The sequence below is a fragment of the Lepidochelys olivacea genome, assembly GCF_965140295.1.
Source record: "Lepidochelys olivacea isolate rLepOli2 genome assembly, chromosome: 13".
NCBI classification, from domain to species: domain Eukaryota; kingdom Metazoa; phylum Chordata; order Testudines; family Cheloniidae; genus Lepidochelys; species Lepidochelys olivacea.
In genome coordinates, this window is record NC_140423.1 from 14842501 (window position 1) to 14862745 (window position 20245).

Consider the following 20245-nt stretch of genomic DNA (forward strand, 5'->3'; position numbering starts at 1 on the left):
ACGGAAAGTCTGTTTACAAAAATGCAGATGCAACTACATGCCTACAGGTTATGTGTGTCCAAATTACCATGATTATCCATGCAAACTGGGTGATTGTGCATGCCAGTGGCTATTTAGAAGCCAACTAGCCATTTGTGCATGCATTCTCCCAATATGCACACATAAATTGTGTAACCACTTGCACAAATACAGATAGCCAATTGTGTGTACAAAATTTCTGGTACAGACCTCAGGCATCCACTTTTTGATCTTGTATGTCTTTACCATGCACTTTTCCAAAATGGGCTGCAGGGAAAAGCAATTCAATTGAACAGAACCCAGGGCTTCTACATGAAAATATAAGTTTGGAAGCCACAACTTCTCTTACATTTAATTACTTTCCCCTGTGTTTTGCGTGGCAAAGGAGCATAAAAAAGATGCAGCTACTAAGCAAGGACAGCTACTAAGTGAAGGCAGCTTCTAAATAAATAAGCAGGAGGGAATTAGTGAACATGGGTGAATTTCACCCTGTGGACCAAACCCCAGACTAATGTAAAAACGCCACTTTAATGCCACACCTCCAAAATATAGCTTCCAATGGGGTAGGAAGTCAACAGCCAATCAGCACACAACATGTACTACTGGGATGGGAAATTTTGAGCAAGGTTACAAAATGAATCACTATTTCTACAAAAACATATCAGCTTTACAGAGAAGAGTTTGAAACTGCTTAGAACTCAATTAAGTTACCACAGCTAAGACACAAAGATAAATCTTGGAAAGGAAAACAACGAGGAGTCCAGTGGCACCTTAAAGACTAACAGATTTATTCAGGCATAAGCTTTTGTGGGTAAAAAACCCACTTCTTCAGATGCATGCCTACGAAAGCTTATGCCCGAATAAATCTGTTAGTCTTTAAGGTGCCACTGGACTCCTCATTGTTTTTGTGGATACAGACTAATACAGCTACCCTCTGATACTTGGACAGGAAGTTTACATCTAGACACCAAGGTGATGGGCACATTAGAAATGAGACAGATTAGCTAGATGAGCTAGACAGACAGATCTAAATGACCTCCAACATACTCATTTGTCTGACAGCCTGGAAAAGACCAGCATTCCCAGGATTAAATGAGTTTAGAAAATTGCATTTCCACTGTAAAATATACAATCCACCTTGATATGTCAGTTTCTTGATGTTAAAGCAAACCAGGTTTCAATGAAGTAGTCCCAGAATGATACATAATACTATAAGAGAAACGAAACAATATCTAAGCAGCTGATCCACTGAAAGCTTTAAGTTGCTACCTTTTTACCGCAGGATATCAGTAAAGTGATGTGACCTGTATACACTTTGACACACTAATTTTTCTTGAGCTCAACCTCACCAAAATGCTGTACTGTCCATCTCTCATTGCTGTCTTGATAACATATTTTTCTTCATGATATCTAACTATTCGATCTTTGCAGGACTGTCAAACAATTGCTATTGTGTGGTTTCTTTTTTTTCTTTGTTTTTAAAGGGGAATAAAACCAAACTATATTTGTTGGATATAAAAAAAAATGTACATCAAAAACCAAACGAACAAGACTGATTCCCACCACAATTTTTCCGGTCCGGGTTACAAAATATTCACACACACACACAGCCCTTAGCATAGATTTAGCTCCATGTCCAAATTGCAACACTATTTTTTTCAAGCAACGTGTGCAAATACAGGGCAAGATTTAGCATAAGAGAGTTTGCAAGCTTAGGGCCAGATTCTGATCTCACCCACACTGGCACAGTGCAGGAACGACTCTGTTGAAGCCAGTGGAGTTACTCTGGTTCTCACTGAAGACAATGAGGTCAGAATCTGGCCTTCAGTGAGAGTTTTTCCCATACACAATCACAATCAACCAAACACATTTGTAATCCATAGCAGTTGGTGTTTCCATAATTGATAGATATATAAAAGCCCTTTTTGCTAAAGTTGTACTGTTTTCTTCTTCTTCTTCTTCTTCTTCTTCGGGGACTTGTGAGAGAGCAGCTACAAAACACTAGCTTTATAATTCAGATCATTCAGCTCCCTTTAGAATCCCCGGCTTAAAGCAAGTGGTTACGAGTTTTAACAATGCAAAAAATTGAGCTAAAAACAAACATTTATTTTACTTGACATAGCAAAACAGTGAATTAAAAAGTTAAATCAATGTACAATCTGAATGGCTCCTGTTGTAGCTACAAATTTCAAATGAAATAAGAATGTTATAAAAACTCCTGCATATTATACACATTTGGAAATATCTCTGTGTAACTGTTCTTTAAGTGTTCTGTCTATGAGTACTAACAGGTCACTGCACAGGAAATGCAAGAATAGGTTACATTTTAATCAGGGTATATAAAACACTGTCTAGAATGTTACATTGCCTTTGGGAATGTAGTGAGTAGGGGAACATTAACAAAGTCCAGGTCACTCTCCCCATTACATCACTGAAAAAAATATATTAGGTTAAATTATAGATGTCATATATTGGAATAGTAAGCCTATTCCCAAATGAGGATGCTGGCTAAAATAAACTTATTTCCTTGGAGAAACTCATAATCGCCCCTCTGGTCCTATGTACCTTTGCACATTTTTAATAGTAGATTTCCACTGAACCTCAGCATTCCCCCCCCCACCCCAGTGATAATGAAGGAGGATAAAGACAAAAAGGCAACTTTTAATATACTTCCATGGCAACAACTCCCCACACTGCACCCTCCACACACACACACCCTGAGATCACCAGCCAAAGTGTATCAAATGTGAACTTACTTTTACTTCAGAGATTATAAAAAATAAAGGATGGGGTTTGAAAGATGATTGTGAATGATTAAGTAACAATGTCCTTAGTGTAAACAAGTGGAAACACAGATGTAGATATCATTATCGTATTTTCCCCCTACTAGTAAATATTTCCCAAAATTATTTACCTTTGTTTAACCCTATTCGTAAGATGATAAAATCTCTAATAAACCTGCAGAGATGGCAAAAGGGTTGTGTGTGTTTGCATGTAGTTCAGCTGCAGATAACACTCTCAGGGATTTACTTATTTAACCCAAAGAAGTTTGGGGGCTTCACAAATTTGTAAGAACATTCTAGAGGTGTTCAGTTCTGCGTTCACTGACACCAACTGGATTTTGCGATTGACTTCCATATAGAGAGGATTGATTTTCCAAGAGAAGTTTCCCATCAGGCAATAAAAAGAGCATTTCTTCCTCTCTCTCTCTTCCCTGTCTCCCCCAAGTAAAACAAAGGACCTTGTTGGTTGCAGAAGCATAACTCCTACTGAAATAAATAGTAGTTTCACACATGCAAATGATGCAGTGATCAGGCCTAAGCAGTTTACAAGCTCTGGCATGAAAACAGAACTCAGACTACCAGCCCCATTTATCTGAACAGCTATCTAGTGGTTGGATCCCTTGGCATTATTCTTTGTATTCTCTCGCTCAGCCTCTTTCTTCTGTGCGACAGCTTCTCAACTGCCAGTATTTCCTGCTCTTTGCTCCTACCCACCTACAGTATATTAGTTAATCACTCCTCCAGGCCCTATTCCAACTAATTCCTCAACTGTGCTGCCACCAGCCAGTTGACCAGACAACACTGCTTCTGACATTGATACTGCTCAACCTTATTATATCTTGCATAAAAACATAAAATAAAAAACTACACAGTGTCTGAACTATTCAATATTTATTTTAATCCTCATCATTCAACATGCACCCCAGGCCTTACTTACTACACACCATTCAAACTCTGCACAGAATACAGAATTATTAATTTCCTAATTGTCTTTTTCATGGTGCTCAACATTGTAGCATGTGACCGCTTCACAATCACTGGTGCTTTAATCTGTACAACACCCCTGTGAAGCGAGGTGGTAGTATCTCACCATTTTACAGATTGGGAACTGAGATACAGGAAAATTAAAGCCAGAATTGTCAAAAGGGTCCACTACTTTTAGGTGCCCAACTTGAGAAGCATAGGGCCTGATTTTTCAGCACACTTAGCATTTTATAGCACAGTCCCGTTGACTTCAGTTGCAGTTGTGAGTGCTTGGCATGTCTGCATATCAGGTCCCACGTGTTTCAAGTTGGGTACCTAGAAAATAAGGAACACACGGTGGTCCCCTGTGGAAAGTTCAGTTTAAGTGACTTGAATATATGGCAGAGGCAGGGATAGAATCCAATTCTCCAGGGTGGCATTCCACCATCTGAACTATCCCTTCTCTTTCTGCAGTCCCCTGCCTTATTCACTACACTCCTTGCAACTTCTGCAACAAATATAGCAGGGATGCTACAGGCAACTCTATTTCACTATATAACCCTGATTCATTCCCTGAGCACTGTCCCTCCAGTGCACTAGATGATGCAGGGATACTTTTAGGTTTCATAAAAAGCAAACTGAAGAAAACATCATGTGGAAGTATATTGACCCCTGCACAGGTCTTCAGCAGGGTAGGAACCTTTAGATCCACAGCACAGATCTCTATCATTTGAGTAAATGGAGTAACTGACAGAAGTAGTAGGCCGTTAACCTCTATATGAACCAAACACTAAAGGGGGATGTGGCACACGCTTTGTTAGTGGGTTTTGCAAATATTTTCTGACAGGTTATCCCCTGCTCCTGCCCCCCCAATCTATCCCTGTTTCACTTTTTCCTATTCCCCCACCTGAGCCTTCCCATCTCCCCCTTCTATTGTTCACTCCTCTGCATTCCAGTGAGGCTATTTCCTCCTTATCCTTGCTGCCTCGGCACCAGCAGGGTGAGTACTGGAAGCACAAGACGAACAGTGTCCTTGCTCTCTGCCCAGCACCTCAGCTGCCCCCATCAGCAGGGAGAAGTAATTGCAGGATAGGTCTTGCTCAGCCCTGGCTGGAGCTTAGTGAGCTCTGTATGAGTGAAATATGCTCAGTGTGATTGTCATAAGAACGCTGTAAGGATGGAGCATGCTCAGTGAAGATGGAATAGTCAGAGAATTTTGTTGCCAGCTTCTAACAAATCTCTACTGAGCATGTGCAAATGGCCATTTTTAGAGGCTTATAATTTGGCCAAATTTGGGTGGATGGTCCTGGGGACATCAAAAGGTACCTTCCTGAATCTGGTGTAATCTCCTGCCAAATTTCAAGTTTCTGCTGCAGAGCATGGAGGTGCTAAAATTTTTCAACAAAATGACTGTCTGTATTTCTTTACACTGGCAAAACAACATATTTTCCCCTAACTTCATTTTCAGACATGGCTGAGCCATGCTTGTTGACCCTTTCAATTCATGCCCAGGCACATACCTGGCATGGGAAATTTCAGCCCAAACAGTTGAAATTTGGGAGTATTATAAGCAACTGAAACAGGGTCTTACAAAGGAAAGTATCAGGCAGCCTTAATTACAGGAGTCATTGCCGGCTCTGCCTCTAATATACACATCACGTCCTGCTCCACCTATAATAATAATCCTGAGATCCAGACAACTCACAGGACCCTCAGGCCTCTACTGTTTTGCAACTGTACCCAGTACATCCTTTTTCCTTGTAATGTTATCACACAGCCCTACTTCTACAATTTCAATGGCTGCCTAAAGAGGTAAAACAACTGTCAATCACACAATACTCTTTTCTCTACTTAAATGGCCTTCAAGAGATACCACAATATATGGAAGTCCATCCACAAATTGTTCTTTTTTAACCTATAATATTTGAGTGTATTTAAAATTTCTCAAGATGTGTTTTTGCTATGCATGAGAGATAGGCCTGAGCTACAAAATTCAGATCTGAGTCCCAGATTCAGCCATTAGGACTCCGCATGTGCTTAAAGCTAGGCACAAACTTAAGCATCTTGATGAACTGGAACCTGAGTTTGACTCCAGATTTCAAACTATCCCAGAGTCTGGGTTGTTGAGATTTGGGGTTCCTGATCGCTACTGAGATTGTCTTTAAGGATAGAATTAGCATCTACCTTCTGGTCTGCATTTCAAAACTCCTTCTGTTCAAGCCTATCTCCAGTTATAATGTAAGTTTATTGGAAATAGTGAATGGAAGAGTTCACTGTGTTAGATGATGTTTTGTTACTTTTTGACAAGAGAAAATATTTAATACCAATGTTTTTTTCTCTGCTCTGAATATTTGTTTAAAGTGTCACAAATAATTAAATGCTTATGAGTAAGAGACATCTTTAGACATTTTGACAATACATATTAAAAGGTGCTTTAAGGGGAAATCTGCACAGTTCAGCTTGTATTTGTTGTACTGTAACGATAATGTATCTTGATTACATTTGTTCCAGATTTTCATGAGCAAAGGGAGGCATTCTGCAAATGATCTTCTGTAAGGAACAGAATGACAGTGTCTGACATTCCCTGACATGCCAAGAAATGCATGAGCACTGATGTTTGCTGAGGAAAGCTATACGGCTATTGCTTGTGGGTGGGGCACCAGGAACCACTCCCTTCAGCATAAAGGAGAATGGGCATCAGTAGCTAACAATTATAATAACAATAAATAATCATAAATTACTAATAAGGGGCTCAAACGCAAGGAGGTTGAAGCACTTTAAATATATGAATATCAATAATCAGAGACAAGATCCAGTTAGCCAAAACGATGCTCAAACTGGCATAGACAGTCTAAAAACCTATCACTCAGCAACAAAGACAAACATTTAACTTCACTTGAAAAGATCCCCCTGGAGAACGTTGATAAAGGGAAGAGCATTCCAAATCCCTGGAGCCTCAGTGAAGAAGGCCCTGCTTGGTGATCTCAGATGGAATAAACAGCCCAGCTGATCTCAGGTGCTGTGAGAGTAGACAGGATAACAGGGATCTCTCAGGTATGGTTTATTGGCCGTATATTTCCTAAAATTTACTCTGAGATCTTGTCAATATAATCCCTGTAACTACCATTCCTGAGAGGCATGATAATGGGAAAATAAAGGCCAACAACCCTTAATGCACCCATAAGCTATTACCTGCCTTCATATTTCTCCCACAGCCAATACATATATTTTCAATCTAGAGAAATAACACTACCCTTGACTTATGTTTGCAACTCCTACTGACGCCAGTGGGAACTGCTGGGTTCTCACTGCTTTTGAAAATCAGGCCTCTTATTTAGATGCCTAAATAAGGATTCAGAAGCCTAACTTTAGGAACCCATTTTTGGAAATCCTAGGCTCAGTGTTTACTGCAATGAATTTCAAACAACCTCCAGGCCAGTTTTTGAAGGGTAATGTGCATATTCTGTTACAGCTTATAGTGGGTGTTACTCTCTCTCTCAGGACACCTGGGTATCATGTATTTTCAGATCCCTAGTCTGAACAAGCTGCATATAGCACAGGACAAAGGGGGAAGGTAACTATGCCACCTTGCAACTTCTCTGATCCTGGGATTTATTTGGGATAAAAATGGGTTTGAGAGTACTTTAGAAAAGCCTACAGGCTACTTTAAATTATGCTGCCTAGAACAGTCTCTGAGGAGCTCTCTCACTGGCTAGAGAGTGACAGAAGATATCCTGCTCTGGCCATGTTCCCTCCCTCGCTCAGCTATGCCCCAGACTCACCCAGGAATGCCTCCTATGACTGGAGGTTGTGGGGAGTGAGTGGAAAAGAGCTGGCTAAACTGGCTTTATGCTTCCCGGAAATTCCCCTTCATTGGAGGAATCCCCAGACACCCAGCCAGGATAGCTCCCCATCCTCTTTGCACCAACAAAGTGGTACAAAGGGATGGAACTAAGGGCCAGGATCTGGCCCATCGCCTCCACCTTTTCTTTTTCTGGTGGGAGCTTGTTATGAATGATAATATAGAGCTGGCAATTAAGAACCAAGGTTCCTGATATCTATTCCATCTCTGCTGCTGCCTTGCAATGTGACCTTGAGCAAAGCAGCTTAAATTTGTCCATCTATAAAATGGGAATAAGACCGATCTACCCCATTTAGTTTGTTCTGAGCAGTAAATGACATTGGTAACATATTTTGAAACGCAAAGACATGAACAGTCTAAGTGCAAAAAGTGCTCCACTCCTTCTTCCTACTGAAGCTTGCAATTCCCACGCATATCAGTGGGAGCTGTGCCGCTAAATCAAAAGCACGAATACTACTACAGATCAATATAATTGCTTAATTTCCTCTTCTTTTCACATGTGAATTTAATGCTACTTGTACTGCAGTTATGAATGTTTTGACACAGATGAAAAAAATTATGTTTTTGCAGGCCAACATTTTAGCTAAATGAAATCAACACAAGGAGCATCTCCCCAAAAGGCGTCTGTACAGGGTTTTTTTTTCCTTTGCTACTAAATTCTAAATCATGTGAAGATTCAGCCCTTTTCCCTGTGCAGCTTTTTTTTTTCCCTGTAGGGTATAGATGAGATGATCCACATATAGAATTGCAGCTCTGATTAATTGTGATGGCGATTTAAAATAAGCCTAATATAGTTTACAGTGAATTATTTACATCCCGTGCAACCCACTCATAGTAAAGTATTTTCTTTCCCCCAACAGAACAACTTCACTCTAAGCAGAGGGGCAGTGATATAAATGGGATTGCAGCCTGCACATTCTGATGCACTGAAATAAGCCCAGACTTTCATTCCAGTCCACTGTAAATGGAGTCTCACTAAGGCCCCAGTTTGTTATCAGTGGATTCCAATGAATATAATTATTTTCATTAAAAACAAGCATTGCATACTGCTTCTTTTTCAACAGAAACTGTGCACCGATCCCACATGAACAAACCAAACAGTATTGTCAGAAAGAGGCTTTGGGAATATTAAACAGCATTTTTTAAATTTATTAAAGCAATATTGTCTGAGATTTTCTACAAGTTAAAATCTGTGGGTTTTAATTTTATATTAACAGAGAACAGAAAGGTTTAAAAAAAACAACCAAAACCTCCTCCGATTATACTAGACTGGAATACAAGGCCTAGTGGGAAATCGGGCCTTTTCTCTTTTTACATACATAAAAACAAGCACAACAGGCTTTCCAATTAAATGAGTCTTTTGAGAGAGATGCAGAAGGAGCCAGAAAGCTCCTTAAAACCTTATTGCTCCTCATATTTGCCAAGTGGGGATGTATATTAAAAATTTATCTGTTCTTTCCAGTACCGTGCTTCTACCTGTACAGTTTTTTTGTTCTAATTTGATCTAATTTCAAGAGTTATTTGAGATAGGTTTTTTTGTTTTTTTTTTTCTCTATATGTTCAGCAGCTTTGCTTTTTCTCAAAGCTTTGCTAACCCTAGTCTCTTTTGCATCATGAGTAACTTTAATAAGATACAGTGTCATTAGATGATAACAGTTCACGCCGAACGAGGGGGAAATATAGAGAAAAGAATGAGATAGATATAATAGATACAATGAACAGAGATGAAAGAAAGAAGACAGCATCTCATTTACATTAATACAATAAAAATACAGCATGAATGTTGCAAATTTTACCTAAGATTTTTATTTGAAGTAAAGTTGAGCTCTATTGTGTCCTTATGCCTAAAAAGAACAGCTATTGGCTATTAACTTTTTGTATGTAATTGCCACTAGCAGCAATCTCCATAAAACTACAAGGAAAGCCATGGCTCAAGAACAGATGGTCTGATCCTTCAGACTAGAGCTAAAGTCTGCTTTTGGTTACATCAGTGTAAATCCAGAGTAACTAAATTCACCTGTCTACATGGTGAGCTGGCACGCAGCAAGCCAGGATATGAATCTACAGTGCAACAGTTTGCCGAACACTAATTTGCTGTGTAGACATGGCCTAGCTCTAGCAAAGTAACTCTATTCCAATAGGCATACAGAGACAGTTCAAAGTAGGAGTCAGTTAGAAACGATATTGCCAACAGAAAGTGTTCAAAAATCATAAATCAGGCCTTCAAAATACATGAGACTGGCTTAAAAAGCACAAGATTTTAAAAATAATAAATTTGCGTGGTTTCTCTTTTCCTTTTGGTATTGGAGCCTTTTGATTTTGTGTTTTCAAGCTTATCTTCCCAACCATTAAAGCTAAAAACTTATTTTTTCTTTTTAAATAAAAGCTGAGATGCTCATGTAATCACCTGAATCCAGAAGCTGAGAATTAAAGAAAATACCATATATTATGAGACTACTATACTGTAGAAGTTTACCACCATGATTAAATTAAATTGGCTTGAATGGTTTAAAAATGCTACAACTCTTGCAATTACATGCTCACATCGGTAAGAATTTTGCATCCACCTTTCAGCTAAATGCCTGTCTCTCTTTTTTCTGTGTGTGTGTGTGTGTCTGCCTGTCATACACGTATGCATATGTATGTCTTCCAAAAGGATCTATTTCCTATAAACATAGCATGGTTCCATTTTGCTGTGGAATTTTACCAGTAACTATGATCATTGCATACCTCACATTAAAAACAACCTAGAGTCTGTTCCTGTCATTTTGTAGCTATTGTTGTGACTTATTTTTTTCCTAGTTCATGAGTTGGGGGTGGGGGGAGAGAAGTGGAGGGAAGAAGAATAATTTCTTCTTGCGAAACAAAGAATCTCTTCATTTGTCTAAACTAAACATTTAAGGCAGCACTAAGATTCTAAGACCAGTTTTCCAACTTCTTTTCTTTCCTCCTGAAAAACCTTGCAAGGCAACGAATTAAAAAAAAATCAGCAATAGTTAAAAATGGGGTGTGTAAATCTAATGGGAAACAGCGTGCTTCTATGGTGCATTTCTTCTTGAAATCTTGAAAATATACTGCTCCCTGTCTGTTCTTGGAAACCAAGGTATTTCTGAGTTGCAAAAGACGTTATTATAATGTGGTCAGAAATGACAAGGAGCCAAGATCCAATAGCCTCAAGTCAGGGTCACCTTAATGAGAAAGAACTGATGTTAATGTCTAAACTTAAATGGAACTTTTAGGGCCCTGATTTGCAAAACATTTTACATACTATTTCTTTGAGAGCTTCTGCTGGAATTGAGACAGTAGATTGCAACATTATAAAAGGCTGTTTAAAGGCCCAATCAGCTCCTGGTATGAGAAAAATAATATTCAGTAATGAATGCAGAACAATCAAAAAATGTTTAAAGAATGAAGGTAGCAACATAAATAAAATGCAATGATTATACCAACCTTAGAAAACAAGATTGTAGAACTATCAGTACATAAATGCATAATCTGAACTTTCCCTAGATTCCAAAGGCAAATTCTACTTAAAAGGCTATTGGCAGAATATGGCCCATAATTTGGACACCAACTCCCCCTTTATTAACTGTGTTGTTTTATTTTGCAGCTAAACAGCCCAATTTTACAGTCGATATACAGGCAGAACTCCCAGTGAAGCAAAGTCACTAGTGAGTACTGCAGGACTGGACCCACAGTCATGCAAATTATTGGAATTAAATAGGTAATGAAAAATCACTGCTGTTGCCCGAATGAAATGTAAGGCTTCAACTGTGAGAGTAATGTGTTTCCAATTGACTCCAATATCTGATTCTGAGACAGATGAAAATGTCTCTCTGCTTGCGTGAGCACACTCTGGAGGTAAAACTTTACAAACATCTTTAATTTTGGAACGAGCAAGGGGAAAACAAAGGGCTATTTTAATAAAAAAGGCTGGTGGGATCCTTTTTCTAAAGGAGTTTGTCTGAACATGGCACTCATGTGTCTCAAAATCTGCAGTATAATCTGATAGATATTAACTAGAGAGTATTTATTTGCATCATTTTACTTTGGATCCACTAATAATACATCATCCATTAGAACAACCAGGCCTCATTCTGCCACTCCTCCCTGCTCCCAACTAGCCGACATTATTATTTTTTTTTTTTTACTTTTGAGCTTTTAAGATCTGTACAATAGTTTAACACAATAGGTGTTTAGCATCTGGTTCCAACTGTAATTGATAGAGCATGGTTCCATTCCCTTTGCTGCTGCTGCTAAGTTGGGAGCTGCAGAATTGAGAGGTAGAGTGTGCGGGGCGGGGAGGAGTCTGGACTTGCTCTTTGGAGTGTTATGCTCTTTGGATGTGAAGTAAAGCAAGGGGGAAAGAATCACAGCAACTCTATGGTGGTAAGCTGCACCCCAGGGCCTTGGTCTATGGGAGCGGTTATTTGAGATTGGTGCTGCTAATGGGAAACTGAGTCAGAAGGGAAAAGCAATGGGAGGAAGTAACAAACTCCTGCTGGTTTTAATTATACAGCCTTGAGATTACAGGGCATGGAGGAGTAGAACCAGTTAGGCAAAATAATTTTGCTTCAAATAAACAATTTTTTAAAGTATTTTAGAAGCATAGATCCCATTTACTGATGCAATTGTCTTTTAGATTACAATGGCAGTGTCTGAACTCCTTGTCAGTTCTAATCTTTCTCTGGGGGCCAATGAATTGTGTCCTGATATGGCAGACTAAAAATGAAATCAATGAACAACTGAAACAAATGAACTTTTGAGTCAGACTCACAGACTCATGGACTTTAAGGCCAGAAGGGACCATCATGATCATCTAGCACATTGCAGGCCAAAGAACTTCACTCACCGACTCCTGTCCCTTTCAGTCCTGGGTTTTAACGTGGAGTGTGGGAGTAGGAATCACTTAGCAACTCAATTCCAAAACAGAGTTCAGACGGCGGCTAATTTAGTGGATGGGTAGCTGAGGAAGTACCTATTCTGGAAATCATTTAATTAATCAGAATGGTGAAGCCTCCTCTTGTTTGTGAACACCTTTGCTTTTTTGTCATCTGTTAGTGTCATGATGTGCAGAGTAACTGAAGGGTTCCGAGGCATGAGATATTTAGATGGTTTTGATGTGCACTTGCTTTTCTGGAGGATGTTAAAACAAAGCGACTGTGCCATTCCCACAGTTCCATTCAGTCCCATTTGCTTGGAACCTGCTTCTATTAGCTGCTTAATAAAGGATAAATGTAACATTAAAAATAAAACCACCCTGCTGGGTTACGTGTACATATTGCTTGAGAATCAGATCTAACATGTTATCTAGTTTAACCCACTGAAGAGTGCAGGGTTTCCCCTGCTGAATACATTTCTATTTAAATAACCTGTTCTATTAAGGTGCAAATTGCAACTTTTAAGTAATGATTGCTAACAGTCTTATGTTTATTGCCACACAAGGACTTTCACGAAAACAAAATCTGCATTATTCATCTCCAGCTTTGATCAACAAAATAAATGTGGCTAGGAGCTGTTTCTGCTGTACTTTTCAGGAGCTTTGGTTCTCAGGTATCCTATCAGAGCCAACAGAAAGAGAATGAAAGAAAGAATGACAAAATTGCAGCACAAAAAGATGGTAAATCCAAATTCTTCTTCACTAGAATTAAGCAGCGAACTAGAAATTCATGATCACAAAATAAAATATGTACATTTAAAGAAGCTGCAGGGGGAAAGTAGAGTATAATCCAGGGAAATTGTGTTTGAAAGCTATTTCATATCCATAGGAATAAAAACAGCATCAAAATGGCAGTTCTAGTTTGCTCCCACCCTTTTACCCCTCTGTTGTCTACTCTCATTGGTGCGGAATCACTACCCAGATTCTGCCCCAGAGGTGGCCGCATTTCAGTGATGGGTGAAGTACATTCAAGGCCTGATGCTTCTCTTACTCATGAGAGTTCTACACCAGTGCAACTCCATTCACGTCAGTAGAGTTACTCATGATTTACACTGGTGTGAAAGGAGAATTGGGCCCATTATCTGTAAAGCCTTTTGGGATCTACTGGGATAAAAAGTACAATACAAACATAACATATAATTGTAAATAAAAATCTGACATAGTATTGGGTACTGGTTTAAAGAAATGTAAACATCTGCTTTAAAAATGATCCAAATCATAGTGAAGAAGAATGATGCTTTTGAAAAAAGAGTCAGCTATAGAAAGATCATAGGTTTCAGAGTAACAGCCGTGTTAGTCTGTATTCGCAAAAAGAAAAGGAGTACTTGTGGCACCTTAGAGACTAACCAATTTTTTTGAGCATAAGCTTTCGTGAGCTCATCAAGATCATAGTTCCTTTGTTGACGTGAAATAAAGTATTTTTAAAACCATAAATTGAGACCAAAAAGGCCTAATAATCAAACATAAATAGCATCCCATTTATCTAATTACAAGAACTTGTTTCATTACAACACTGTAATATATTTCTTAGGAACACAGGGCTCAAAATTAATAATAGAAAAGGACAAAATTGCCATGTATATTTCTCTAGATAGATTTTCATCTAGCAGCAGGACTTCACTTCTGATTCACTTGCTTGTTCTCTCTAACCTTTACATTATTCATTAATCAAACTAGAAACCTGCTTTCAAAGTCAGTGCATGGTAGTAATTATTTACAGTTGTGCATAGTATTTAATTTTAAGCAATGACAAAAGCAGACATGTCCAGAATCATAAGGCTTATCATTTTTCTTCCCTGGGAGGTTAACTACCTAAAGAAGCTAGAAGTGGCAAACTTTTCTTCAACATCTCTACCACCACCAAGACAAAATAAGTGCAGTCAATGCCCTCGAACTTGTGGAAGGTATAAAAAATAAAATGTGAAAATTAAAAAATATCCATTGTATTAAATCCTAAAAAAGGAACATTGGCATCTGCCTTGATGAGCTATTCATTTTCTGTTGCACATCCTGTCTAGTGTCACTTTGTTTTACCACACTTAACAAAACCTCGATACTATTCATGAAAATGAAAGTTAGTTTTGAGAACTATATAGAACAGGCAAGTGTGCTTTTTGAAATCACACACACACACACACACACGTTCAAAGCAGGAGAACTATTGTAAGTATAAAAACCTGTCATGTTGGGTGCAACTGGATTATAGTTAAATGTCCAGTATTTTGCACATCTGAAACAACATTGATCTGAGGACAAATATAATCAAAGAAGTGCAACTCTGAGAACCAGTGCGCTTTTCCCAATAAGATTACTGAATGAGTCATGCCCTAGTTATTATGGTAATTAAAATTACTGCCTAGGTATTAAGATCCTTTACAAGAATAATACTAAACAAAATAATAATAATGTAATGAAGTTATTTTCAGGGTAACAGCATATTTTGCTGGGTCTCCACCAGGGAAATCCTGGTAGATGACAACATGGACATTATCTATAATGATTTACTTATTCTAAAGCGTCTGTTTCCATAAACCAACAAAGCTACCTCTCCCCCAACATGTTTGTAATGTACACATACTCTGACCTGAAATTCTACTTTGAACACAAAATGAAATGAAGATTCACAACACTAACAAAAGAAAAAGGAAACAATTCTAACATTGAGATCATCAACAGATGTGTGTGGTGATTGTAGTGGTGGTGGTGGGGGGCGGGGGGGTGATGGAAGGAAGCTATCCTACAAGTTAAAAATGTTAATGCCTCATCCAGTGCTAGACTCTTTGTGAATAAAAACAATAATAATGAATGGGCACAAAGCTCTTTTTAATAGATATGTTCCTGTATTAACTACCTTTTTGTAGTTAAAGGGGATCTCTCCTTGTTAGTAAATATACTGACCTTCTGCTTAGGTGCATGGGTATGCCCCAGAAGACTTTACCTACATACTAGTGTCCTAAATTGATGTAAATAAAGCAGAAGGTAAGATCTGTGATAAGTTTATACAAGTTTCCTATGTCCCAGGTCTCCAAAATTAATATTTACCTTTGAATAAGCCCCAAATGCTACTTTTCAAAGTTTATTCAAATGTGTCACAAAACTTGCCCATACATTTTGTCTTTAGATATAATATACTAAGTCTAGGGGTATTCAAAGCTTGGGTGTATGGAGGGGAGAATTAGCAGATGATCCCTAACTCATAAACAAAACAAAACTTAGCTTTTCTTTAAAGCACTAATCCAAGTAAAGACAGCACAGACACACACACACATTAAAAATGAAACAAGATAATAATTGTGCATTTCTGGCTAAGAGAATCTAGAGGGCAAGACTTACGTCACTGGCACTTGGGTTACCATGGTGAGTGATTTATTGATATGTATCAAGAATGAATAGATCAAAGGCAGCAAGATGACAGGTGATCAATCAAATGTCAAATCAAAGCTGGCAATCAACTGGAAAGCTGATTTTTCAGTGGGTGGGTCTGGCAGAAGAAAAATGAACTTCCATATTGCACTTCCCAGAAACAAAGCCCCAGACACAATTTAAAAAATATAAAGCAATTAAGCAGCCTAAAAGAAAACTCTTTGAAGCGATTTACTGTACAGGCCCATTGGTCTGTTTCTTTTTCCTGGCTTGAAATATTAAAAAAAAAAATAACCAAAAAAAAAAATCTCTTCACAAATAAAACCAAAACAATTCCAAAGTTGCAAACTATTTTCCTCTTTACAAAACATTTGCAAACCCCACTTGGCATTTGCTAATGTGTAACCTCGGATGCAACACAAAAGAGGAATTTGATTTGAAAATGTGGATTGTCTTCTAACAGTCAGAATGTTTAATTTTATTTCCTGTTGCAGTTTTCACCACCGATGATCAAAGGCTGAACTTCACCACCGGGTTCATCAACAGAGACAGTCCCTGTACTATTTCAGGCGCGCGCGCGCACACACACACACACACACACACACACACAAGTCCAGAATTGCACCAGAAACAGGGCTAAAGACAATATTTTTAAAATACCGAACCACGTTATGGAACGTGCATTTAAAAACAAAACCACCATCAAAAAAAGGCGGGGGGGGGGGGCGAATAAGGAAGCAATGCAAGAATCATCAAAGGAGGGGGGAGAGTGGGGAGGAGGGAGAAGGGAAATCGAGTGGAAGAAAGTTGGGGTGGGGGAAGTTTAACAAGGAAAGGATTACAGCTAAAGAACACGAGTTGAAGAGAAGAAGAGAGAAAAAGAATAGGGTTCAATAGACACAGGCGGGTGGAGGGGAACCTCACACGGATCGTCAATTTCAGAGTAAAGATCTTCCTGGCAATAAGGAAAGAAACTGATTCAATGTCGTTAGAGTTGGGGGTGGGGAAGGATCCAGCTCAGAAAATCAGGGGTGACCCTAAATAAAATAATAAATAATAATAATAATAAAAAAGAGGAGGTTAGGATTCAAAGTGAAGAGACACAGAGGCTGTGTAAGTGGATGGCTTCTCCTTACCTGCAGCCCGCTTGGGTGCCTGCTGTTTCCTCCTTGGCATCGCTCTACTTTCTCCAATCTCACTTCTGTCCCCAGATCCAAGAACCCTGGGAAGCTCGTGTGTCTTGTTTCTCTGGCTTTCTCTGGCTCTCTCTCAGCTGGTTCCCCCAACACCCCCTCCAGCCAAGCCTCCCCCCCCCTTTGCACTTAACTGATAGGAACCCGTTTGGTTTTTATTTTATTTTACAGAGATCTAGGTTATTATTATTTAACTGTTGCAACACTTGCTTTGCTTTGAGTCAAACATCCAAGATCAGGAGCAAATGAAAGGAACCCACAGTGCCAGAAAATAGTAATAAATAAATAACAAAATAGACATGTATATATTTAAAAGGCAGCTCTGGAAAGATTGTGGGGCTTGCTGCTTCCTCCCTTTCCTCCTCCTCCTCCTGGTAGATCTGTATGGCGGATTGGTGTGTGTGTGTGTGTGTGTGCGCAGAAAGCTGCAGGTTTGTTGCTGTCAGATGCCAGGCTGTGAGTGATATGGAAGAGGACAGAGAGGCTTTGGATGGAAGGAAATCTGGTATTCACACACATACATACACACACACACACACACACACACACAGGCAGGGCGAGGCGATGCCAGCAAACATCGATCCACTGAGCAAACTGAACATTAACAAACTCCTCCTCCGCGACCTGATGACAGGATGAAATTTACTCCAGGCAGACAGAAGGCAGTCAGTTTATTAAAGAGACAGGGCTTGCTGATCCCAAGCAAAAAAAAAAAAACAAAAAAAACCAAAAAAAACCAAACAAAAAACAAACAAACAAACAAACAAACAAAAACCCACAAACGTATGCACAGAGACACCGACAAACCCAGCCCCTGGAGTCTGCGTGCCAGCCTACCTGTACCCATCTCCCCTAAAGTTCTCCACCCTTGTTCATGCCCAAATAAGTTTCTGATCAGTGAAGTTTCTGACCCCCGCTCGTTTCTGATCAGGGCACTTTCAGAGGCTCCCTGCTTTTCTGTATTTTAGTCTTATATTAAACCTCTCGCTGTGATTTGGAAGTCCTGTAATTTCCTCTTTAGATTTTCTTCCCCAACAGCCCCCCCCCCCTTTTAGGAAGAAGGATACATGACAAACTTCTCTCTTTAGTCCCACTTTTGAAACTAGGTTGCTGACAAGTTCCCACTGACGACTGACTTGCCAAAGTGGTAGGTGGGGGCTACAGCTGTAATAAACTATATGAAGCTTTGTTCCTTTTCTCTGCCCCCAGCCCACCCTCTCCCTCTGGAAAGTCTTGTGTGAAGGAAGCTGTGTAAAAAGAAAACTGTGTCACACATTGGTAAATTGGCAATTATATTAATTGGGAGCTCCTGGCATTAGAAGAAGAACCAGCCTGGGACCTTTAGAAGAGGGGATGTTTAGCTACAGTGGGAAAATGATATAAGTATTAAACAAAATATTATACAGCATTTTCCAGCATCCTGCATCTTTATGTAGTCGTTTACACCAGTGGTTCTCAACCAGGGGTACATGTACCCCTGGGGTACACAGAGGTCTTCTGTGGGTACATCAACTCATCTAGATATTTGCCTAGTTTTACAACAGGCTACATAAAAAACACTAGCGAAGTCAGCACAAACTAAAATTTAATACAGATAAAATGAGAAAGTAAGCAATTCCAGTAATAATGTGCTGTGACACTTAAATTTTTATGTCTGATTTTGTAATCAACTAGTTTTTAAGTGAGGTGAAACTTCGGGTATGCAAGACAAATCAGAATCCTGAAAGGGGTACAGAAGTCTAGAAAGGTAAAAAAAAACTGGTTTACACTAGCGTGAAGTGTGTGTAGAACTCCATCGAGATCAGTGTAGTAGTGGGGGTGTACCAAGTCAGAATATTAGGTGGGTGTGCTCCCAAAACACAAGAATGGGTGTAAATGCCTACACAAGGTGCAAGGTAGTGAAGAATTAAGGCTTTTAATAAGTGTTATATTCTTACATTAGTTTCCAATTACTCTTTTAAAGCTAACAAGCTCAGTAATAACAATAATAATTAGAGACAGGCCCAGGACTCATTGTTCAGATTCAGATATAAACTTTCCAAAAGTTCAGGAGTGATCCAGGGTTTTGTTTTGAGTCCATTTCTAATAAAAATAATAAGTATGTACCAAGAAAAGCAGTGATCCTAAAAACAGAGTTCCTATTTTTCTGTAGTACTGGATGTCCCAGCACTATTCTAATTCACTCTCTTTATTCTGGGTTTGTGGATCCTGTAATCTGTCCCCACCCAACATCTCTCCCTCCCCCCCACCCCCATCCTCACAATCTGTGTGTAAATCACTGCCTGCTCTTGTTAGACAACTTCCAAACCACGGTCAGGGTGGGGAGTGAAGGGCACTGAAAAATTTCAAACAATGAATCTGATACACGAAAGCATGACTGGTTTATTCATTTCATAGTGTCTCTTTTATAATAGCCGCTGTTAACACCATGCAGTCTTTAAAAATGGTTTGGAACACAGAGAATCAATTCTTATTCTTTTAACAGTAATTCTTATAAGTGGATTTCACTGTGGTTTAATACCTATATTTTATTATGGGGCATATCAATAATAGGGGTTTTGTTTGTTTGAATTTTCTCCTTGATTTCTATATGCTCCAAAGTGAATCATTAATATCCCACAGAATCTAATCTCTTACTTTAGGATCCTTTAAGCTGCACTACCATTGGTTGCTCAATTATAGCTAGTATTCAGCGGACACTGGAAATGCCAGCCTGGGGCTGTTCAGGAAGGTAATGAGTTTCCTAAAGGAAAGCACTGAAACGACCTTTGTATTTAGTGCCCAAATATGATTTTATGTCTATGAAAATGTCCCCTTAATTTTATTTGCCACTGCCCCCCCTTAATGCTCTGGAAATCTTTTTATCAGCAGTTTAAAATATTTATGTCACAAATAAATGCATAGTTTAAACAATGAAAAAATGAAGAGCTATAGTAATGTGCTAATTTTTCCGCTTCCCTATAGCGCAACTCTTTCATAACTGAAATGCTAGGAAAGCAGCACTCATGCCCCATGACCAGTCAATCAAAATATTACTTAACTCTAAGATAACGGGCCTGATTCTCCAGGCGGCCTTACATCTTGCCTGGCCACTTACATCTGTGCTCAGCCAGTGTTCTATGCT

General features: G+C 39.1%; 1 protein-coding gene across 1 annotated transcript in view; it reads right to left on the reverse strand.

Moving 5' to 3' along the window:
- The window catches only part of TSHZ2 (teashirt zinc finger homeobox 2), a 259344-nt gene extending 242159 nt beyond the window's left edge, over positions 1 to 17185 (reverse strand). Inside the window, exon 1 of the mRNA XM_084645610.1 lies at positions 17065 to 17185. Within this exon, the coding sequence (XP_084501736.1) occupies positions 17065 to 17104 (40 nt within the window). The 5' untranslated portion in view covers positions 17105 to 17185. The remainder of the gene's footprint in view (positions 1 to 17064) is intronic.
- Positions 17186 to 20245: the final 3060 nt, after the last annotated feature.